General features: G+C 38.2%; 2 protein-coding genes across 3 annotated transcripts in view; one reads left to right on the top strand and one right to left on the bottom strand.

Moving 5' to 3' along the window:
- The window catches only part of ODA-Dnal1 (Outer dynein arm dynein axonemal light chain 1), a 41,815-nt gene extending 23,478 nt beyond the window's left edge, over window positions 1–18,337 (bottom strand). The window contains exon 1 of the mRNA XM_083118791.1: window positions 18,251–18,337. Coding sequence (XP_082974917.1) covers window positions 18,251–18,253 — 3 coding nt within the window. The 5' untranslated portion in view covers window positions 18,254–18,337. The remainder of the gene's footprint in view (window positions 1–18,250) is intronic.
- Window positions 18,338–18,431: 94 nt separating this feature from the next.
- wrd (Protein phosphatase regulatory B subunit well-rounded) overlaps window positions 18,432–25,532 on the top strand; it is a 223,993-nt gene continuing 216,892 nt past the window's right edge. Inside the window, exons 1-2 of one of the 2 annotated variants that reach the window (XM_083118787.1) lie at window positions 18,432–18,533; window positions 18,798–18,863. In XM_083118787.1, the coding sequence (XP_082974913.1) occupies window positions 18,507–18,533; window positions 18,798–18,863 (93 nt within the window). In that variant the 5' untranslated portion in view covers window positions 18,432–18,506. Of the gene's footprint in view, window positions 18,534–18,797; window positions 18,864–25,532 lie in introns of those variants that run through there. The other variant, XM_083118789.1, reaches the window with a different exon arrangement.

Here is a 25,532-nt window from a genome sequence, read left to right as displayed (position 1 = left end):
CCTGATGACGTCAAAAGATTAGTGGCGTGTTTTTGACGAAATACAAGTACAGAGCATTCCCTGACATTCGCTACGAGACTCGGCTGCAAGCGGTCCGGCGTCAGCGCCTGTCTTTCCCGGTGAACGGGGTCCGCGACAGTCGCTATAGTCGGCTATGAAAATTAGTTTTCTTATTGTGTACTAACCTTGACTACAGAAGGTGTTGAAATGATGTCCCTCTGCTGCAACACATTCCTGGCATTTCTGAAGGAAATTGGCATTTACATGTGCAAGTTCATCTACTGTAATTCTCCCGATTTCTCGTACAATGCTCTCTTTTAACTCACGGATGGTGTGCGGACTTTCTTTGTAACTAACTAACTCTCTAGCCTTCTCAAACCCAAAGGTTCATGACTGCAGCAACACAGGCCTTCCATCCGTTACTATCTTGAGCAAGATCTATATACTCTTTTCCATCCCTACTGATTTCCTTTAGGTCTATCTCAATGTTGTCCCTCTATCTTCCTCTTGGCCTTCCTACAGGTCTCTTACCATAAGCTTTCCCAACAAGAATCCTGTAAACTCCTCTTTCCTCTCTCATTCGTGCCACATGGCTTGCCCACCTAAGTCTTCTTGATTTAATTATTCTAATAATATCTGGACATGAATACAAATTATGTAGTTCTAAATTATGTAACCTTCACTCCTCATCCCTTTTAGGTCCAAATATTTTCCTAAGGATCTTATTTTCAAATACTCTCAATTTATGTTCTTCTTTCAATGTAAGGGACCAAGTTTAACACCCATATAATACTACAGGCAAAATTACTGTTTTGTATATTTTAACTTTTAGTTTCTTAGATATTAAATGAGTAGACAAAAGTTTATGAAGAGAGAAGTAACATGCATTTCCTGAATTAAGCCTACTTTTTATTTCCTCTTTAATATAATTTTCATTTGTTAATATTACTCCTAAGTATTTGAATTTGGAAACTGGTTCAAACGAGTTGTTATCAATAATTAGATTTTGATTATTACCTAACACTTGGTTTCGGCCTGTAAGCATATATATAGTTTTCTCTTTGTTAACATCCAAACCTATCTCTTTAGCAGTTTTGAAAAATATTTTAGCATTATTCTTAATTGTATTTATATCATCCCCTAATAAGTCTACATCATCTGCATATGCTAACAACTGAGTCATACCATTTAATTTTAGTCCTTCGTTAGTTTATTTTACCTTCCTAACAGCATATTCTAAGGCAAAATTAAAGAGCAATGGAGATAATGCATCTCCTTCTTTTAACCCATCATGAATCGTAAATTTGTCAGACACATTAATACCCACACGAATTTTACTTTCTGTTTCACTGGTGCATACTTTTATTACACTAACAAGCTTCTTAGGTCTATTATATAATTTATCTCTTTTGACCGAATCATATGCTTTTTTGAAATCAATGAATAGCTGATGGACATTTTTATTATATTCCCACTTTTTTTCAAGTGTCTGTCTAATGTGAAAAATTTGATCTGTAGTTGATCTGTTACGTTTAAATCCACATTGATAATCACCTATAATTTCATTAGCATATGGGGGGATTGTCTTTGTATACTTTATTTTTTAGATTTCCCCATAAATAAAAATCTATCTATTGTTTTGCGTTATAACATGGCCATGTAAGTGAAACCATGCTTCATCTGTGAAAATATAAATTTCGGATCCACAGCCCCATCGGCAACACTTTGTAAAACTCAGTTACAAGAATTCACACGACTCGCATTATGTCTAGGCTGTAATTCATTCACTATTGGCACTCTGTAGGGCTTACATTTAAGAATTTTAACGGCTCTAAATGCTGTGGTTTTTGAAACACCCGTTTTTTGTGAGAGGCGGCGGATAGATTTCCGAGGAGACTGTTCTAACCTTTGTCCTATCTCATCGAGTTTTTCCTCATTAAGTACACGTGTTTTTTTTTCCACTTTTATTCAGAACTGACCCTGTTACTCTAAACTTTTTTTACGAGGTTTAATATTAATATAGTGGTCCTATGTGGAACGGGAACACCAGGAAATTTCGTTGCAAAACGTCGTCGCACTTCACAATTCCTCTTTCCGAAGTAACACTCGACAAGATAAATCCTTTGTTGTAATGTGAAACTTTTGTGGTGGCATATTAAGCCACAATCTTCAACACACGGACACGACACAACACAACACAACACAACTTCGGAGGGAGGATTATACTGGCGTCAGTCTGCAACGTCAACAGAAAGGGAAAGAGAGCCAAGGCAGGGAGAGCGAAAAAAACAGACTGTAGCGTACGACTGTCGCGGACCCCGTTCACCGGGAAAGACAATCTCTGACGCCGGGCCACTTGCCGCCGAGTCTCGTAGCGAATGTCAGGGAATGCTCTTTTCATTTAAACACATAATTGCATGCAAGCAGGCTTCAGATGTCCCTTCCCAAGGTGTTTCCTGTACGAAGTCCATTCTTGTTTTCAGTGTTTCCAGAGAAGACAATGGTGAAGACGTCGATGCGATGACCAACATGACAACGATGAAAGCAACGAACTCTCTGAATCAGATATGTCTTTTTGGTGTGCATTGCCTACAGGTGTTACCTACAGGTGTGCATTACGATACTGACAATCTGATTTAGTTTGTGAACAGAACGACACACGTGAAAACAAAAGCCCGGCTGATGAGACGGCAAATATTACAGAATGTTGTCATACCTTACATACCAAACACATTTTCTAAATACCATTCTGTTGCAAGTCAATTCCATTCTCATGCGAAATATTAAAATTATCCGCCGTGCTTCCAATATGGCGCCGTTACTTTTCGTGTCAATGATCTGCAGAAAACTTAACATGTTGTCAGGGACGTCGTTAGGGGGGGGGCACGCGGGGGCACTGGCCCCGGCAAACGTCCACGTGGCCCCGGGAAACTGTTCTGTATTTGCTGGAAATTTTACTTTGATGACAAATATTGCAAAATAATTCTTCAGTAAATTTTACTTGCAGTTTGAAACACTTCTTCAATTTTCAGTAGCACGAACCCAAGCAAGGCATTTCTTTCTTATTTCCCTGTTTCTTGCTTGTTGAACACAAACAGATGTATTGGGAGGGGATGCAGTTAATGGTGTTGTGGTCCACCCAGTTCAGGGAAGTCTGAAACCTATTGAAAATGCACTTTTCCTCCCTGCTGCACACCAGATCCAGGAACCCCCCAAAACCCGCACTTTCTCTTCATCTGGCCCTGCACTGGCTCCATGGACGCCGAAAGGACGACACAAACAGGAAGATTTAGATACGGCTGGATAGAACTTTCTGCTTTAATTATTTTATGGTTCAGAAAAGATATCCCCATGCGTTTCAAATTCCAAGAACAGATATAATTCTATTGCTTGTCCCTTTATCGAGGCGGGAATGAACGACATAGCGGTTCTTCTCACATGCACTCAACCCTCCTGCTAATGACCTGCTCTGCAAGAAGGGAAAGGCCACTTTCTGAAAATTCGGAGAAACATCGAAGCGGTCGGTCCATCTGTTGATTTGGTGGACAGTTGATATCTGTCAGTTTGAAGTAGGGTTTGTTGTCCGAGCGGTGTTAAATTTCTGTAAACGCGAGAAGATAGCAGCACGAAGTGTTTGTGATCTCGTTTTCTTACATCGCGAGTAAAATGTCGAATGAGAAGCTGCTAGATTGTCTTCCTCTGGATCAATGGATCAGGATCGACTGATCGACCAAATATCCAACATATTGGCATTCTAAAAGAGAGTCTGACTACCATACAAGATCCTGGGTTCGACTCCCAGGGTGGTTGATCTCATGTATAATGAAGAATAAACCACGTTTCAATTAAGGAAGGAAACTAGGTATGTAGCAATTGTTTTTACAGCCGTCTGCATGCTCTATAAGTATTATGTTATAAAATTTGTAGCCCATATATTTCTGACTTTCTGTGATTTTTCTTCATTTAGCCTCCACCTGCAAATGAGGAAGCTGCTGCTGCTGCTTTGGTGGCTAGGTTGGCTAGACATACAAATATAATTAATCCCTAGTCATACAGCGAATAATACTTATAATTTAATCATGACTTATGGAGAAGGAAATAACTTATCAAGCATTTTCTGTTTCTATTTGTTGTACAGTGGTTAACAAAGTGCATTACGATGCCAGGGGTCCTGCGTTCGAATCCAGGACTGGGCGTGTGTGTTCATTATGATGGTCCTCTCATCAATTTCACATCACTCATTGTCATCTTCATCTTCACGATTAGCCACAAAGTGTCAGAAAAGCGAAGTAAAATAAACCAAATCAATCATTTATATATTTCTATATTAAGCCGCTTTCTACCTCTTGGGTTAAATGCGACGATGAGGATGAATGATGAGCCGAAGGAATGGCAATGGGACAGACATGATACAATCATACCTGTCCAATATCCGAACCTTGGACCTCTGGTTTCGTAGCGTGTTATACTCAGTGGAATTCTTAGGAAGAAAAACTGTAAAAGTAGGGTGAAAAGAAGCAAAGTTGTACGATGCATAAAACGCCATAAAACACCTTCCAATTATCGAGTTCGTGTTTTAAGTCCACTGTATGCACAGTAAGGCTAATCGGGGATCCGAACCACTATGTGCCTCCACCGGGTATCGAACCCGGGACCCCTTGATTGCAAGGCGGCGACGCTACCACTGCGTCATCGAGGAGACCGAGAAAAACTTACAATTAGTCAGTAAAATTAATATTGAGGGACAAGGCCTGCGAAGTGTTCTTTCATTCGGTTGCGCGTGGTCATCACATCGAGTCCCATAGTTTCGAGAGCAGAATTTGCTTCCATATCGCTTTCAAGTACTTCCCAAATTGTCCTCACGGTGTTGGAACAGCACAGAAATTTTGGAACTAATACAAGCAGGCACATAACCAGGGAAGGGGCTCGGGGGCTGCAGTATTCTCCCGAAATCCTACAAATATCTGATTTTAATAATGTGTAATAGTAATTAAATTTACTTCATTAACAGGATTACACATCTTGTATCGTAAGTTGCAATATACCAAGACATTCATCTTCAGCGCATTTACTCCTCCCCCCAACCTTTTCGTCTTTAGATGGCGGCTGCCGATAAGGGATAAGTCCCTTCCGAAATCAAATTCTGGCTACCGGCCTGACCACCAGGGATCGAACCTTGAACCTTTCGATTGATTGATTAATTGAACTGGTGTTTTAAGTCCACTTTATGCACAGTAAGGCTAATCGGGACTGGACCTACAGTTTAAAGTGAGATCCGAACAACTATGTGCCTCCATCGGGAATCGAACCCGGGCAGGTTGTTGAACCTGCCGAACCAAAGACGAGAGCGTAATTATTTGAGCGTGTGGGAACTTTGTTTTATCCAGTGCCATCATATATTCAGTTTTCGACACACAAATAAGATTAATTTTAAGAAATTAGACGTCTGCATATAATTTCTTATCGTCATCATTTCCCAAGTGAACAATCAGATGCCATAGAAGACTCGGGCCCGCCCTTGAACTAAGAGATACCGGATTCGATTCCGGTATGAACTGTATACATGAGATGCCTAGCTTGAACTCATTACGTACACGTTTCATATTTGCACTGTTGCCAATACTTGTAAACCTGGTTCCAGCGCTTTATATCTAAAACCACGGAAAAGGGTTTTACTCTACTTCTCAATTTTATTCCAGCAAATTTACAAATCTAAAGACTAATAACATTGTTCTTGGTGTATAAGCCATTAAGCTAATAAGTTCATTCTGCATTTAGTTTTACGAATAATGGCTGTGTATTTCGCGAGAGTATATCCGCAGACTGTTGGAGGGCTAACTAACTAACTCACTCTCTAGCCTTCTTAAACCCGAAGGTTCATGGCTGCAGCAACACAGGCCTTCCATCTGTCCCTATCTTGAGCAAGATCTATATACTCTTTTCCATCCCTACCGATTTCCTTTAAATCAATTTAAACTTTGTCCCTCCATCTTCGTCTTGGCCTTCCTACAGGTCTCTTACCATCAGGTTTCCCAACAAGAATCCTGTAAACTCCTCTTTCCTCTCCCATTCGTGCCACATGGCCTGCCCACCTAAGTCTTCTTGATTTAATTATTCTAATAATATCTGGACATGAATACAAATTAGGGGGCCTCCCCCGCCTCCCCCATGGCGCAGTGATAGCGTCATTGCCTTGCAATCAAGGGGTCCCGGGTTCGATACCCGGTGGAGGCACAAGTGGTTCGGATTCCACTTTAAACTGTAGGTCCAGTCCCGATTAGTATTACTGTGCATAAAGTGGACTTAAAACAGAAACTCAAACCAAACCAATGAATACAAATTATGTAGTTCTAAATTATGTAACCTTCTTCACTCCTCATCCCTTTTAGATCCAAATATTTTCCTAAGGATCTTATTTTCAAATACTCTCAATTTATGTCCCTCTTTCAATGTAAGGGACCAAGATTCACACCCATATAATACTACAGGCAAAATTACTGTTTTGTATATTTTAACTTTTAGTTTCTTAGATATTAAACGAGAAGACAAAAGTTTATGAAGAGAGAAGTAACATGCATTTCTTGAATTAAGCCTACTTTTTATTTCTTCTTTAATATAATTTTCATTTGTTAATATTACTCCTAAGTATTTGAATTTGGAAACTGGTTCAAACGAGTTGTTATCAATAATTAGATTTTGATTATTACCTAACACTTGGTTTCGGCCTGTAAGCATATATATAGTTTTCTCTTTGTTAACATCCAAACCTATCTCTTTAGGAGCTTTGAAAAATATTTTAGCATTATTCTTAATTGTATTTATATCATCCCCTAATAAGTCTACATCATCTGCATATGCTAACAACTGAGTCATACCATTTAATTTTAGTCCTTCTTTAGTTTATTTTATCTTCCTAACAGCATATTCTAAGGCAAAATTAAAGAGCAATGGAGATAATGCATCTCCTTGTTTTAACCCATCATGAACTGTAAATTTGTCACAGACACATTAATACCCACACGAATTTTACTTTCTGTTTCACTGGTGCATACTAACAAGCTTCTTAGGTATGTTATATAATTTATCTCTTTTGACCGAATCATATGCTTTTTTTGAGATCAATGAATAGCTGATGGACATTTTGATTATATTCCCACTTTTTTTCAAGTGTCTGTCTAATGTGAAAAATTTGATTTGTTACGTTTAAATCCACATTGATAATCACCTATAATTTCATTAGCATATGGATTAAGTCTTGTTAAAAGAATGTTAGATAGTATTTTATATGTTGTTGAGAGTAGAGAAATTCCACGGTAATTATTGCAGTTCATTTTATCACCTTTTTAAAACACAGGAACAATTATGGATTCTTTCCACTGTTGAGGGATTTCTTCTTTATTCCATATTAAACAAATTAATTTATGAATTTGACATGTTAATGAATTTCCACCATATTTAATTAACTCAGCTGGTATTAAATCAATGCCAGGTGCTTTGTTATTCTTTAGCCTTTTAATAGAATCTTTAACTTCAGTCAAGTTAGGTTCTGGAACTAAAGGTTCTGCTGTGTGTACTTCATTTACTTCTGATTTATCTCCTACATGAACATTTAAAAGGTCATTAAAGTAGTTCTTCCATCTATTTAGAATATCGCTTGGGTCAGCTAGAAAATCACCGTCTTTATCTTTTATCAAGTTTACTTTAGGTTGCCACCCCTTTCTAAATTCATTTACACCTTTATATAAATCTCTGATATTTTTGCTTTTGCTGTTTGTTTCAATTTCGTTAATTTTGCTTTTCAAGTAATCTCTTTTTTTTACTTCTAAACGTGCGGTTAACTTCTCGCTTTATTCTATTATAATTGCTTAGATTTGTATCATCAGAATTATTTAACCACCTAAGTATGCCTTCACTTATCAATGAGAATATGATCTATCTGATTATGAGTTTTACCATCTGGAGAAGACCAGGTATATTTATGGATATCTTTATGTTTAAAAGTGGTACTTTTCACAATTAAATTAGACTGTTGGGGGCTACAGAAGAAAATTATGTTCCTTTCCAATTTGTTGATTGATTGAGTTGGTGTTGTAAGTCCACTTTATACACAGTAAGGCTAATCGGGACAGGTTCTACAGTGTAAAGTGGGATCCGAACTACTATGAGCATCCACCGGGTATCGAACCTGGAACCCTTTGATTACGAGACGACGATGCTACCATGCTCCACCGAGGAGGCCCTTGATCCTTTTCTTTCCAAGAATATATACACACACACACACACACACACACACACACACACACACACACACATACATATATAATGTATGTATACAGCATAGGCCTATATGGTGTATAAATAGTTTGTTAATTTATAATAATAGTTTGATAGAAAAAATCTTACGTTTGGGTCCCCCCCCCCAAACTGATCAACCTAGCTACGTCCCTGCATGTTGTAATTGATGTTACTAGTGTTATAAGAAAGATACGTATCAAACAGCAAGCTATTGTCAATTAGTTCTTTATTTACTGAAAACTTGAATAAATCCGCCATTTTTTCAATATGGCGGACTTAGCGCACGGGTGATCGCCGGGGACTTTTGGTATGTTGTTGTTAATGTTACTAAGATGTTATATACCAACTTTCAGTTTGTTATGAATTATGGTTCCCTTACCTATTTCGTGAAACTGTCATTGTCCGCCATTTTTCAATATGGCGGACTTAGCGTATGGGTGATCGCCGGGGACTTTTGGTATGTTGTTATCAATGCTATAAAGACGCTACATACCAAATTTCAGCTTGTTATGAATTAGTTCCTTTATTTTTCCTATTTTGACTGCACTGAAAGCCTGACAATCGCGAACGGAACAACGCATTGTAATTCCACGCCAACGTCCAGCTTGCCTGACCACTGCGCTGCGTACGTATAATGCCGGCAGCTCAAAACACCAGTGGCGTAATGTTATAGTACGCCCGTACGCCCGGCGTTCCCAGATTTAAAATTTTAAAAATGCGTAAATCCTGTAAATATATAGTAAAACGTGACTAATTTCATATATGTTTGACCTTCATAGTTATTTTTCGCGATCCGCTTGCAACGCTCCACTAACAACACTAGTTCTAGCATTTTTATCAATGCCTTTCCTGGCCGTACGGCGGGCAGGTTCGGCGTAAAAGTCTCTATATTCCTTGCTGTCTATCTGGAGGGAAAGCTTGGACACGCTTGGATCTCTACAGCTTGCAAGCAAATGTTCTCTCGTACGCCAGCGTACAGAGCAGAGGGCTACTACGGTAATTGGTTCATGTGACCCTTCCTGCCTTCTGAAGCAGACGACAACGGTAGAATTCCCTTCGCGCTCGTGCCACTCGTGCTATGTGATGCTACAATACGCAATATTGACTGACGTAACTTTACCAAACTCAAATATACCACTTCTTAATGGCTACTGCATTGAATGTATCGCATTGTATTGAATATCCCACTTCAAACTGTCTAGTCCCGATTAACCTTTCTGTGCGTAAAATGGACTTAACCCTACGCCATCCGGGCCTCCCCGATGGCGCAGTGGTAGCGTCCTCGCCTTGTAATCAAGGGGTCCCGGGTTCGATACCCGGTGGAGGCACAAGTGGTTCGGATTCCACTTTAAACTGTAGGTCCAGTCCCGATTAGCCTTACTGTGCATAAAGTGGACTTAAAACACCAACTCAAACCAAACCTACGCCATCCGCGTCCTCATAGCAGCACAAATGTCCCGCGCGCGGCACTCAGTGCACTCAGTGCCGCCTCATCAAAACCAACGTTATTTACGTGAATTATTGATGCAAATCGAGGTTGAATTACATTAGCACTTACTGGAAATCAGGGGAAATATACATGAACGCAAATATGTCCATTTCGGACATTTTTATTAGCTATTAGAAGAAGAGTAAACAAAAATGACAGTGTGTCATACAATTACAAGCTTAGACTCTTCAAGCAAATGCACTAAAAAAAATTCTTCAAGTAATTAAAACTTTTTCATATAATGAAGGCACTAAAAAGTGAATTCACCATTCACAAAAATATCAAAGTATTTTCCAAAAAAATTCAACTTATTTTCAAAACGAATTGAAACCATACAACATATACCGTATGGGCTTAGAACGGAACTATTTGTTCCAAAATTCTCTGTCAAAATCTCTCTGACTCGCAGAAAAGTCAATCGAATGTGGAAAACACACCTCGAAGAAACTTACAAAATATTTTTAAAATGTTCAAATCTCAATTTGTTTCTCGTACTCTTACGAGGTATACGTAAGAAAAGACACACTAACTCAAATATAAGGAACCGAATTTTGTCACTTTTCAATATAGTTATTTTGATAACTCCGACATTTCGTATGGGTACTGCAACGGTTTCTGCATACAAATAATTTGCATTCCGAGCAGCGTACAGTGTTCTTTTCCTTCTTATTTCCTCAAAATTCATGGCTGGCGTGCTGTGATTTAAGGTAGGGAACGTCCCGCGCGAGGTACTGAGTGCCACCAGAGGCTGACTGGTCACTTGAGGGGCGTGTATTCAACTGAAAGAACGACAGAAAAAAGGCGCCAACGCCTCTATGTTTTCGGGAAAATAATGAAGGTAAGTAACCTGGTGCTTTTCGGACCATTATTACGCTGGTAAGGAAAATAATTCAAAATTTTAAAAAAGGCGGCACTCAGTACCACCGCGCGGGTTACGGAGGGTTACAACAACAAATCAATCAGTGAAACGTAAGCCAGAAAGAGCGTTTTCTGACCGTCGCCAAGTTTTCAATCCTCGAATATCCAGTTTTCATAATTTGATTTGTAGGAAAAAAGAGTAGATTTATCCTTGAAGAATCCGAGCGCAAATTGGAGCTTCTATTTCAACACAGTACTGCAGTTTGCTACGCGAACGAAAAAGTTAAATCACCTGCAAAGGTAAAGTCAAAATGACCGTAAAAAGGGCCTTAATGAAAAAAAAACTGGGGAGGATGTTGCAGAAAATTTGAGGGTTGTTAGGGATGTTGCAGCATGTGGATAAATCATTGGTACTACATCTTTCGCCCAGCGCCGGATCTACAAATCTTGCCCCTTCCCCCCCGGAAACTATTACCAAAACCCCCACTCTACCTATCTACCTACCTCTACACACACACGCACACAATGTATGTGTATGGGTGTGTAATTATAGACCTCATGTTGACAAAGTCACAAATAAGGGCCTAGAGGGTGATTCAAAAGTCCCTTAAAATCCCCTGCAAAAACTAAAGGAGTTAGGCTGGGTACAATTGGTCATGATAGAAATAGGTTAGGCTTAGGAGGGACCACATTGGTGTGTTCCATGCGGAAGTCCGCCATATTGGTGGTCGCCATAATGAATTCAACTCAATTTTTTAAATGGAATTGTATGGTGTGATTGTATATATGACACTGTTTTCTCACATCTGGGAAATGATACATTTGTTACAATCATGCAGACTTTTTCCTGCATTTCTCGTGAAATTCTAGCCTGACTTGATTCTAGTCTGACTGCCACGCGGAAACCCAGGGTGGGTGATCAAAGGTCGGAATTTTTCTGGCTTCGTCCTCGCATAAAGCGGCTCTAGAGCCCACCCAGCCTCAAATCAAATGGTATCCGTAGGGGGGGATAAAAAAGGCCGCACCTCCAAGATTGCCGCCATCGAAAATATGTGGGGCCGTACCCCCACATACCCTAAATGTGCCTCCATGGCAAGGTGCCATGCACAGGGAATTTTAACTTTACCTTTACCTGTATATATTGTATTCGTTTCTGTACCCCTGAGTAACTACGTATATCTTTTACATACACATATACGAACTCTCTGCTATGTCAATGCTGAGGGCCCCCTAAAGGCTTACTTTTCTCCGGCCCCCCTGTGCTGCGGGGTTTTGCGGGTTGTAGATCCGGCACTGCTTTCACCCATATTAATAGTATGATTCTAATAACTTAAAATTCGGCACATTTATTAAAACTTTTTTCTGAGCTGGGTTCTAAAATGAAAATAAAGATTACTTTATATAAAATATTATTGTAAATGCAAAGTCTAAAATATAGTAGTAATGTGATAATTTTATACTATTTTAACGATAGAAGATGCTTGAAGTGGAAAATACTAGTCGGGAGGGAAGGGAGTTGTTTGGTCGAATCTTAGGGTTAGCTGGGGTTGGGACGGAGTGGGCCATGCTTGCAAAAAAATTGCCAGCTGGGGTAATGCCATTCCCCCACACCCCCTCACTTCGAGCACTGAGATGCAGATAGGTGCTCGAGTCTTGAGGATAGGGACAAATGGAGCAGTGACGGCGCCAGAAAAGAAAGTGAGTGGGGCAGCAGTCACGTTTTGTATACTTCTAAATATGATAACAAATCCGTAATTTATCTAAAAGAACATATATCTATAGTTTAACTTGTTTGCCAGAGGACAATAAAGGGAGTCGAGCAGCAACCAGGGGCTGCCCCACTCTGGCGTCGTCACAGAAGTGGAGGGAAGCTTTATGTAAACTTTCTATGGATAGGGTGTCCCCCGCTAGGGGCGGCGTAACGGCCGTGCGACCCGAGGGACGCCTTGAGTAGCCAAAACTTTTTTTATTGTATAAGCGTGGCTATTTGTTTTAAAAAGAGTTGAATATATATATATAGACAAGAATTTGTTGAAATTACTGCTGCATAACATAATAAATATTTCGCAAAATCATGTAGCAATTTAAGCTGAGAAATTCATGTTATTTCGATATTATTATGATGTAGGTATTAAATAAATGCATAGTTACATCTTATTTAAAACTTCAAATATATAACATGATCACGGTTTATGTTGGGGACAGACAGTTAGGGATGGAAAGGTGGAAAGTACGGGGGCACCAAAGATCCACCTCGCCCGGGTGAAAACTTTATCCTGAGCCACCCCCCCCCCCACACACACACACACACACATCTTAAACGCCATTCCGAGTGCAACAACATTATATAACTTGTTTAATAATCAGGTTTCCAGAATCTGAAATCTTATATGTAAAATTTAGGACAGAAATTAGTTACATTACAAGAACCTTATCCAAAAAAATACTGGGATAGTGTCAGGGGCGCCGACTTGTCAAAATTATTGGGGGGCTCTGATCACTGAAATAAATTAATGAATGACTCCCTCCCTCCCTTTTTTAAGTTTTGGCCTCAGTGTTCGGAATCTCGTAAAATCCCATGAATTCCTTAAAAATATTAAAATTTTCATTTACAGTTCGAATGCAAAATGTCAATTGTTCACAAATGGATATGTCACAAGTTTCGTCAACCATAATAGCAAAATATTCCCGTCTTTTAATATCTGCTACCACGGAGCGCAAAACAGATCTCCCTAATATATCAATGATCCAGGCACGTATCCAAGGAGGGGGCTTAGGGGGCTCGAGTCACCCCGAAAGTTTTCAGTTTACACTAGATAAAATGAGGTTTTTGGTTCCTTGTGGTGTGAAATAAAATAAAATGAAGATTAATTTAAGGAGAAAAATAATTATCGAGGAAAGACGGAGAATGTTCTGTAACCCTTTTATTGATAATAGCACGTATCCAAGTTGAGAATCAGGGGGATCGAGCCCCCTCCCTCAAGGAAATGTTTCAGTTTACACTAGATAAAGTTAGGTTTTTGGTTTCTTGCATAATGTGACAATTATTTAAGGAGAGAAATAATTATCGAGGAAAACGGGGAATGTTCTATAACCCTGTTATTGTTAATAGCGCGTATCGAAGATGGGGATCAGGGGCTCAGCGCCCCCCTCCCCAGAGAATTTTTCAGTTTACACTAGATAAAATTAGGCTATTGACTTCTTGAATAATGTGACGATAATTTAAGGAGAAAAATAATTATCGAGGCAAGACGGAGAATGTTCTGTAAACTTGTTATTGTTAATAGCACGTATCCAAGATGGAGATCAGGGGGCTCAAGCCACCTTCAGGAAATTTTTCAGATTACGTTAGATAAAATTAGGTCATTGGTGCTTGAATAATATGATGATAATTTGAGAGTAATAATTATAGAGGCAAGACGGAGAATGTTCTATAACCTTATTACTGGTAATAGCATGTATCCAAGGTGGGGATCAGAGGACTCGAACCGCCCCTTCAGGAAATTTTTCAGTTTACGCTGCATAAAATCATGTTTTTGTCTTCTTGAATAATGTGATGATAATTTAAGGAGACACATAATTATAAAGACAAGACGGAGAATGTTCTATAACCCTGTTATTGTCAATAGCATGTATCCAAGGTGGTTATCAGACTGCTACATAAAATTATGTTTTTGTCTTTTTGAATACGTAATTATAAGACGGAGAATGTTGTATATAACCCTGTTGTTGATAATATTGCACGTAAACTTTTCTTGCGCTTTCGGTGTTGTCGCAGCGAACTTTTTGGAAGTTGCACAACAAAGATAGCGCCACAAGTAGGACGATTCGTTGTAATTTTTAATCTCTGGAAAGCGCGAGAGGGAACGTTCTTGAATAAGAGAAGGAGTCGAACTACTGGCAATATTAACGAATCGTTTTATCTGCGGAACGTTCTAGAATATAATGAGGATATAAATATGCGGCTTCAATTTACCGGTTGATCTCTACAACAGAATCGGTTAATGAGACTTCAGAATTTTCAGAGTATGGCAATTCATACAGTAGATTAGTGATCTGTGAGTGTTCACTGCTTGCTTTGTAAGATCTAATGATTCGAAAATAAAAATAAAAAAACAACTGAATATCGTAAAGTAACGAAGTCTACTAGTTCGGGTTCAAAGCTGAAGACATTGACGACAGCGGAACTTCTGGAGCCTCAGTGTAGTGCAGCTAGTTCAGGTCGAGGGCCGAAGAGATCGAAGGTCTCTCTTTCTAAAGTGAATATTTCAGCGGTTTATTAAAACAGAAATAAGCTTCACAGATCAACTGAAAATCAAAGTTTTGAGTGATGATTTAGCTGTGCCCGAACAAAATTTCATGTATGCAGTCCGAGAATTTCATGGCATAAAAGAAATAATTTTGTTTAAGCCTACTAGGTTCGCACACAAACAAATTCTTAACTACCATGAAGGGACAGCCGAAAATTTTATGAATGTCGAGAAGAGAAAGCAAGAAGTTGTTGCATATGCAGTTATTTAAGGCGAAGAGGGACAATTACGCACCAGGCATGCATTTATTCCAATATTGTCGGAATGAGCAATGCTACTAAAAAGATCTCCGGCAGAAATGAAGAGTATGAATTTCTCCCCATGTGGCAAGTGGAAGCGGTTTCCTAAGTTGATTATTAAGCCTTATACGATTTTTGAAAAATATGATGAATTAGTATTTACCGAATCCCATGTATTCCTTATGGGACATCAACTTCAACTTCAAGTTACGGCTCATCAAATGGGAGTTTCGACTTTTCCTACTGCTATGACATAGTTGTACGTGTCCTTTTTCCGTCCATGTACTTTTCTACGTCATCGGATGTTTGATATTCCCGAAAGAACGAATAAAATAATGGTCCCATAAGCCTAGTGCATTTCTCCTTGCCTCCTACGGCCATCCTGGCAGTGTTGCCAAACCTGATGTGTATAATAGAGCTAAATTTCACCATTAATATAGCTAAAGAGGACTTTCAAGGAGCTAGATTAACGAAGGCTGCATAAAGTGCCTACTAGGGTAATTTTAGTTGTCAGAGGGGTAGGGGTACTGCTATTACCGTTAGCTTTAAAGTGATGGCAATTTATTCTTTCTTAGTTTTCACCGCCTAGATTTGGCGGCATCACCCATCTCAATAATCCAATGATGTTAATATAAAATCGAAAATAAAGGGTTCCCGGATAACAAAATTGTCATCTTCATCTTAGCCACAGCGCTATATATAAAAATACATGGGGAGGAAACAAAAGGTGGGTGACGCAGCCTATAGCTATAAGAATATCACGTCACGTGCAAAATGTACACTCATGGCAAAAGTTGGTATTTTTGGGCCGGAGCCAGTGGTGGCATCATAGTGGGGCAGAGGGCGGGTGCCACAGTTCATAGTCAAACGAGTGCACGAAAGAGCCAGATTTGGCTCCAAAAGAGCGAAGTTGGCAACAGTGATCAGCAGCTGCCCCAGCGAGAAAGACCAAGGGGAAATTGTCCCTCCTCGCCTTAAACGGAAATTGCAGGCTCTACCAGGACCCGAATCAGGACTCTAGTTTACCATGCCATTGCTCTACCAAGTGAGCCACCGATCCACCCTTGACTTCGACTGAGTTTGCGCTAAAATGTATAGGCTACATAGTACATGTTCTGTGCATGTCAAATTGTAAGATGTTACCAGTTTTATTAACAAGCACAGAAAATAAAGGAGAAAGAAGAAATCTGAGGGGTATTCCCACCGGTTGAGAAAACATTTTGTCTTCGGTGGTCAATACGAGCTACCGCTTCGAGGTGACGATGACAGTAGGCTACTAAGGGAGAATTCACACTGTGTTGTCTGAGGATTTCACAAGTCGAACGTTGGTTTGTGAGGCCTTTTGTGTCGCTACGGTGTGAAACTTTTTTGTTGATTGGCTCATTCCATACATCATGTATCGCGCATCCCTTATGATGGATGGAAAATTAGGGCTTCGTTAAAATTAGGTGCGAAGGCAGGCGAAATCACCCTAAAGGATAATATCCAAACCTGCAGGAAGAACGCACTTTACCTAAGTCTCGAATAGAAATTATAAAAAGTTCTGGTGAGTTCATTTAAAAAAAAAAAGTGTCCGAGATAAAGAATGGCGTGTCCAGGATTATCGTTAGGGAGAAGGGTTACGAATACTATTTTTGGTAGTCAGTCTTCATTTTGCCATCTTTTTCTGTCTTTCACGTTCCCTTTTTAAGGAATACTGGATCAAATGGGGTTATGACCTCACTAATCCTCCCTTGGGCACGTCACTAGAAATAAATAAGTAAGCATTTGATCATATTGGGAGACGAAACATTAGATGTGTTGGGAACCGAAGGGTTTTCAGAGGCCTGAATATGAACAATTTAGTGGGTTTCGGCTTTTGATTGATTGATTGATTTGATTTTTAAGTCCACTTTATGCACAGTAAGGCTAATCGGGACTGGACCTACAGTTTAAAGTGGGATCCGAACCACTATGTGCCTCCACCAGGTATCGAACCTGGGACCCCTAGATTACAAGGCGACGACGCTACCGCTGCGCCATCGGGGAGGCCAGGGGTTTCGGCTTTTATAAGAGCTGCAAACATTGGGAGGACAAGACACAGTAGTGGTGTTCAGGCTCGAATCAGAGAAATATTCGAGAACTGTCTGCGTCCACCTCGCAGCCCACAGTTTGAATCTCGCGTTGTCGAGTGGATTGTCCATCCCGTGCATGTGTAACGGCTTCGTAAAAATACTCAGACACCACAGATGTGTTGATGCCTGATGAGAAGAAATGGACAAACACATACAATCAGATGGTTCTGGCACACAATATTAATGCATGGAAGCAGGGAAGTCGAGTGGTAAAAAACGTTCCGATTTCACGTTCTGATTAAAATGGCAGCCTTAAACAGTGGGAACCATTTAAGGGATAGTTGCTCCCCATTTTTTTGCCTCTTAATCCTAGGCCTTGTATGATGTTCACCCCCCCCCCCCCCGAAAGGAATTCCTGGATACGTGCCTGCAATGATCTCGTTCTGAATGTCATGTGAGAGCCATTTGTAGCCCGAACGTCCCATCCACTTTCCTAGTTCATGCACATCATCTTTTGAAACTCTATTTAGTAAAAATGTTAACAATATTCATAATTATGTACTTAGTATATAGTAATAAGTCATGTGTTTTGCTGTCTCTGGTCATAGCCCCCAAATTGATGGTTTAGCGGTCTCAGCCCCCCCCCCCCCCCAAAGTTGATGGTCTAGAACATTTCAAATGTGTCTTTAAAGTTAAGTTCATGTGGCACAATTAAGAGTAAACTTTACAAGAGAAGCAAAATAATATATTAGATCCTCTTAAGCAAAATTATTTGTGGGTCTCTGCCCTCACATCGTTTAAATTGGTGGGGGGGCTCGAGCCCCCACAAGTCCCATGGAGTCGGCGCATATGGATATTGGTTAGTGTTAGTGCCCCTAATTGACGCCTTATCTAAAAATGCAAATTATCGCAAAGCCATGGTTTATGTTACCTATTTGCAAAGATTTGTAATAAACAAACTATTGAATGTAGGAAAATAAGCTAGATACAGTTAGAAGTATTTACCATATTTCAAACATGAATGAAGTCTCACAAAATATACTCCAAAAACACGCACAGGCACAATGACTACCTGATCGCCCTTGTTTACAGCTGGTTGCTATAACAACACCTTGATCACCCATAATGCAGCTTTTATGAACAAATTACTATCAAGTTCCACGTGACCTTCAATGGCCAATGGCGAACAAGTAGTAAAAGCTGAGGACAGTGTAGCTAAGTGGTGTTATTCTCATACAAACATTGGGCATTTGGGTGAAAAATGCCCAATAAAACCAAAAAAGAAAAGGTAATAATGAAGTTGTGTTTTCTCTAATTGATTGACATTTGATGTGGCCCATTATCTATTTAAAGCTGTATAAAAATAATGAGAAAGTTTATGAAGTAAGCATGTGCGGGTGAGGGTGTAACATTGACGCCGTTGGTAGTTAGGCTTAACTTTTCGTGCACGTAATCAAAGGCTGAATTATATGTAAATTTAGTTGTTCAAAGGAAGAATTGTGTGTACTTTCTTAACTCTCCATTCAACTAAGGAAAGTATTTTCTTTTTTAGGAACCAGCGAAAATTAAACCTGTAAATGGAAAGAACGGCAAAGAAAACTCGGAAAACGGCGATGAGGTAAATTATTTCCTTTAGATAATGTAATGCAGTGTTAACCTTATGGTGAATTGTTTCAAATAGCATACTTGTAATAATAGCGATTCCTTGTACACTGTTAAGCATCATAACATTTGCTATAAACTTCAAAATATTTGTTTCACCAGCTGTCATATTATCCCCGTTTTGTAGCTGACATTCCATATGTATCGAAACTTGTAATGTAACTAGCCTTGCACAAATATGCCTTTATTGATTACCTTATACACTACCTAAGTAAGCTGAAAACACTGTGGTATATTATTAAATTCGATCGTCTATAATTTGTGCAAGGGGACTAAGATTTTCTACTTGCAAATAAAACAAACTATATATCCTTGCACTAGAAAATTCTCATCACTCCAGTTTTCAGCATCAATGTACAACACTAACAACATAAATGTGTGTTTTCTGTCGTACACATCTGATGTGCGGTTTGGGAGAATTTCTAGAAGTTGGTAAAATTTTAGTATCCGCGAAACATATTTCTTCAATTTTACAGGAGAAAGTAATTACCGAACTGAATTTCCGTACATTTTTTAAAGGTCGTGGAAGTGTTTTTTCCCATCGCTTAATTTATTTCCCCTGTAAATCATGTATTTTTGAAGATTAATGTCTCTCCAATGCACGAAAGCTGTTGCCTCTATGTTGTTCCGCTACGTGAACCAAATGTTGCATGCATGCGATGATGTAACCCCCGGTCAGTGTTTCCAACCACACCATTGTTTTCCAAGAACATGACAATTTTAACTGTTTGCCTAACCTAACCTAACGTTGCCGTGCATGGTTCGTGGGGCTATTTATGAATGGTTCGTGGGGCTATCTGTGCATGGTTCGTGAGGCTATTCGTGAGGTTCGTGGACCTCCGGGGGGGTCCACGGGTTATTAGGGGTGCTTTGTAAACCAAGTCCATTTTTTAAAAGTTTATTAGTATTAAATGAAGGTAAATTATGTGTGTCAGAGGATATTAAGTTAATTTAAAATATAAAATTTAGGAATATCATACAAATACTATAGTTTTTTCCAGATCTTCTGAAACATCTTGAAGTGCTAATGATTGCTACTTGACACCATCCCTTAATACACACTCCATACTATTTTTGATGATACATATTTATATCATACATGTTAAAATGTACAATATTCACTTCAATCATAGTGCCTACCGTATATTCCACCCCCGGCCAAAGCAATAAAACTTGGGATCTGTTGACATTTGACGCGGATGCGGAAGGAATGTGGATAATGACATCAAAGTCACAGATTTCTGTCAAACAAGTGGCTACAACAGGGGGAGGAAAGGTACAGATAAATAGGCTCCCTATGAAGGAACTTTCTAAAGTCTAGAGAATCTTCTTTTGCCGCTGCTTACACTTCTGCTCATAAACAGGGTGAACGAACGAAGTTGTGAACAAAATAATATATTCTGTCTACATTTTCACTCTTCAACCAAACAAATTAGAATACAAAATAGTTTTACCTAATATCAAGGGGGCTGGCAGCAGTGCCAGGGGGGCTCCCCTGGCCCCTGCCTGGCTACGGACCTGCTGTACCCCGTGGAGAAAATGAAATATTTTGCATGGTTTATGAAGATTTTGTTGTTTATGAACATTTTCAATTGATTTTTGCATGCAGAAATGTGTTATTGTAAAGTAAAGTATGTCTGTTACGTTGGAGTGTTACTTTACCATGTAGCAGAACAGCACGAAGGCTTCACTGTAGTGAATATAGCACCCAAAACGACTTTCCACAAGAGCAGCTATAATTTTATGTAGTTAGGTTAGGATTGCTAGGTTTGGTACTCATAGTTATTTTTGACATGTTCTTTTGCTATTTTAGTGTGCATGCAAACAGTTTTTACTAACATAAAGTGGCAAAAATACTCCAAAATTGCACATTTTTAACATATGTGACGAGATTCTGGAGGCGGCACATTGTGTCAACTGCCCTTAGCTTTTCATTTAACTTTTACTTGCACACCAATTCACCATTTATGATTGCTTTTGAATTTTATTACAAGAAGTTTTCTGTATATGATGCAGTACATTCCACTTGTATTAATAAATATTCCAAGTGAAGGAAGACTATTTTCGTGGTTGTCAAAATTATATGTGTAAATAAACACAGACAGTTAGGTACACTCTTGCAAATTATCAAGATGAGTTAAGATTGTTTCTGTATAATACAAGTGTGGCACTAGAGACAGATGCATGCTTACTTCACTATGTTGGTTATTTTGATTCATTGATTACAGAACATGAGATAACTCAAAAAGAAAAATCTACACACAATAGGGGAAGTAGGTAGAAAAATGTATGAAACAATACTGTTGGTTTCAATCAGTACTTTGTGTGTACGCGTTCAGTTGTTTTGGTTATTATTACTCGATTTAGTGGGTGTTTTGTTGGTTTTTACAACCCTAACTTTCCTCTTAATGTATTTTTCTATATTATTATGTGTGAAATTTCAATATTGTATTAACAAGATGATTTTCATGGAACCTGTTTTTGTGATATGTCTCACCCAATGTCCAGTCAGGACATGTTCATTTTCATCAATGATAGGGTTACCAGATCACTATGAGTGAAATGTAGGACATGCCATCCTGGAATGTAGGACACAAAACATTCACATTAACAGAACATGTTAGCAAATAATGTAAAATTCCACCTTTTCAGTTTAAAGAATAATGCATTTTTAATGATATCTTAAAAACAAAATTCCAAAACTAAACTGTTTAACAATACACTTCTTACTACATGCATTTTCAGTTGTATTTCTCCGAGGAGCCAAGTTTTCTTAAAATTTCAGGTTTAGTCATAATGTACTTATAAAACTAACAACAATCAAATTCATTGAAATTATACTGAACAAGCACCAACACCTTCACAGAATCTACGAGTATAAGAAATTGATTCCTCTCATCAGTCCACTGTGCTGACATGAACAAAAATATTCTTTCAACATTTGCATGATGACCTTGAATGGCAAACAAATATTCAGCAATTTTCAGAAATTCTGAATGACCCTCACAATGCTTATTGCTATTAATATAACTCGCCCACTTTTCATGACCTGCCATTTTTACAATATTTGAAATATTGTGTTTAATGAAAATTAAATCATTGTTCATAGCACTTTCCATCATCAAGGATGAGGAAGGCGGCCAGTTTCAGCACCTTCTTTCATAATTTTTTAAGTAAATAAATCACTCTTTAAACAAGTTACGGAAACTTGCACTTTTGATTCACGGCAATTGCTCTGTAGATTATCAAGGTTACCAGGTTATAAGGGAGAATTTCCAGCAGCAGCAAATAGGACCTCCCCTGTGGTGCACTTTAAACTGTAGATCCAGTCCCGATTAGCCTTACTGTGCATAAAGTGGATCAAAAACACCAAATCAATCAATCAAACCAGCAGCAGCAGATAAAATATTTTTACTGTGGTTTATCTTAGTTCAAATTATGTGACGTTCAAAATGTAGGACATTTATGATATTTTTCCAATTCCTCCCGGACATAAGGCTAAAATGTAGGACATGTCCGGGAAAAATCGGACGTCTGGTAACCCTAATCAATGGTCATACTAAGTCAGACAGAAAATATTTGTTCATCCAGTTCTTTTCCGCTTTACAGAAAAACTTCCGTATGTTAATACACTGTGATAATTTCATGTACATTTTTCTTTTGAATGCTTTGTTGGGTCTGACTTGTTTGTGCTTGACTTGCCAGCAAAGGTTCTGGGCTTGAATCATAGTCCTGGCAGGTTCGTTTCTTTGTAAGTGTACCTTCATTAACTTAATCTAATCATCATTCATCTCATCCTCATCATTGCAATTAGCCAAACATGCAAGAGAAGTCATGCAAAATAAGGGAAAATATAAAAACTGGTAACTGTTCCGATTGTATTATGATTTTTTCAAATTCTTTGAGCAGAAAGGCTAATTATTGTAGAATTTTGGCAATCATTGTCACATGTAATGTGAACCTTCCTTAAGGTAATGAGCAGTATATGTATTTTGAAAAAGTTATTTATGTTAAGGAAAACTTTAAAATTACCTAATGCTAGCATGCCCGCTCCCCATGGGCAAGGCATTGATTGAAGCGACAGCAAGTATCATAGAATGGTGGGAATGAATGTAGAAGTAATTTGGAACCTTCCTCAAACTAATCAGCACAGTTTTCGTTTCGAAAAAGTCCAATAAGATGTTAAGAGGAACTTTGCGAAAAACTCCCCATTTCGCATGCTTGACACATTACACAGACTACCACCTAACAGAACTACAAAAGCATTTAGGGTTATTAAAATTCTAAGGGAACCTAACTATGAAAACATGTATTGAACAAAATCTTCGAACATTTAGGCTGGAAGAATTAAAAACCAGTGTCAAGGAAACCCATAGTAAGTACTAAAACTGTGCAGTATGTCTTAAAACAAAAAAAAACAGATGTAAACAGAAATCGAACCATGTAAAAAAAAAGCATATATTACATGATTACGTGATGAATGTTCAATAAAACAAAAGGAACCTGGGCAGGATGTGTACTGAATACTTCTTTTGTGCATAATGATTTTTCAGTCCATATTATGTTGTTTGTCTTGGATTTGGTTGTTGTTTACTTCTTTTCTGTTGGAAGTGTTGTCACCTGCTTGTTATGGGCTTATTATGTTCTGTGTTTGCAAGGATGTAGTATTGTGAAGTACTGTAGTGTCCTGATAAGTAGAGGTGGATGGGACTGAGACTACCTCAAATTACATTTACACACAAAATTAAATTCTTTGAACTATAAGGGATAACGTATATAAAGTTGGGTGATGTGATAGAAAAATATACAATAACATACGATATGTAAACAATTAGATATACTGTATTATTTTAATATTGTACTTTCTGTACAACCTCCAAACCCTTTAGATTAAAATGTTCTGGAAGACTAATTGCCTGAAAATCAGCTGCTACCTTTTTTGTGGTCTTGCCACTGTGAATACAAAATTGAATCAACTTGATCAAAACAAATTTTCAACCACAATTTGTGAGTAAACAAAACTGATACTCTCTTCTGAATCTGTAAAACTGTAAGAAAATTCTTCAAAATAAAATACCATAATTTTTTTTATACCAAAAACTGAATTTGATAATTCGCATTTGAAACTCACTTTATCCCACTGTAACATACACGAAATAAAGAAGTTTTGACTTTTATGCTACAATGCCTTTATTTTTGTGTTCTGCAGCTCTTGTGCAATAATGTGTTTAAACAGGCTGGCTACTCACTGGGGATTCTGCGTGAATTATTGGCTCTGAGAATTATGCGTGAATTTTTCACTGTAGACTTGAAAAATTGCAACTTTTATTAATCCAAATTCCATTGAATGTATACATATTTATAAATACCCTGAGGAAAGTTTTTCACAGTTTAGCATTTATTTTTATTGAAGGAAAATAAAGCTGTGTGGAGCATATAACAGAATTCTCTCAGCCCATTTACTTTGTAAGTGTCCTTTGCAGAACAATTTATTTAACAGACGGAAGATTATTACAAGTCAAGATATGTTGAAATTTAATAGTTAAATTTCAGTTTGAAATTCTTATTCAATTAACAATTTTTCGTAGATTAGTATATCCTGTAACATTTATGACTCACGTTTTTAGATGTATTTTGAGGCTGAGTTTGTGGAATGGTAAATGTAAACTTCGCACAATAAATTAAATATTTTTAAATATATACTGCTGGACAATGAAAACCGGACACTTTAATATTTGACATCTGAATTGCAATAACAGCTCGCAGGTATATTACAGAATGTTCGGCAGATCATGTAGTACCATATGCACCATTCATAGGCTCGGACTTTGTTTATGCATTCGTACTTAATTCAGTTTCTGCAACATTTAGTTAGCCCTTGTACCAGAGCTTTTATCGACCCATTGCGTTATCACAAAAAATGCAAGTGTCGGTTTTTTTTTGTCCAGCAGTATATATACATAGTATTTAATTGAATTATTTTTTTTGGATACATTGGAATCACACAAACCCTTTATAATTTTAATATATTTGTGTGTGTATGTGCATGGTTGGTGAGAGGTGGTAATACGTAAGGTTGAAATAGAGAGAAAGAACATCTGCTTGTATCCTCTAATGTTTGGAAAATTCACTTTAAAACTGGGAATTATACTTGAATTTTATCTTGGTCTTGAGAGTGGTCACCCTGTTAAACACTAATTTCTCCCCCTCTATTTTTAAACAATGGCTTATTTTTCATGATATTCATAATAATATTGTGAAATGTAGTTATTTGGTTTGCAATAACAAATTTCTTCACTGCAAATACATACCAAAAGAATATAAAAATGTAATAATACCATCTCTTGTCATTCCAGGACACTGAGAAATTTAGTTCAATTCCAGGAGACTCCCACCCATCATTGGACCCTATTCCACTAACCCATTTATCTATGCACTTATCAGAAAAATACCTTGGGGGGGGGGGGGGGGCTTGGCCTGTTGAGACACTGATGTAGTCAGTGGTTTTAGTATTTATTTATACAGATTTACTTGGCCTATTCAAGATGTTGAAAGCTAAAAATAATGTGAAGAAACACATCCCAGTATCCTAGTGTATTTAGCCACATTTTACTATTTTATTACA

Source organism: Lepisma saccharinum, chromosome 3, assembly GCF_977018435.1.
Source record: "Lepisma saccharinum chromosome 3, izLepSacc3.1, whole genome shotgun sequence".
NCBI classification, from domain to species: Eukaryota; Metazoa; Arthropoda; class Insecta; order Zygentoma; family Lepismatidae; genus Lepisma; species Lepisma saccharinum.
The sequence above is the reverse complement of the archived record's forward strand: the minus strand, read 5'-3'. Positions and strand labels throughout refer to the sequence as shown.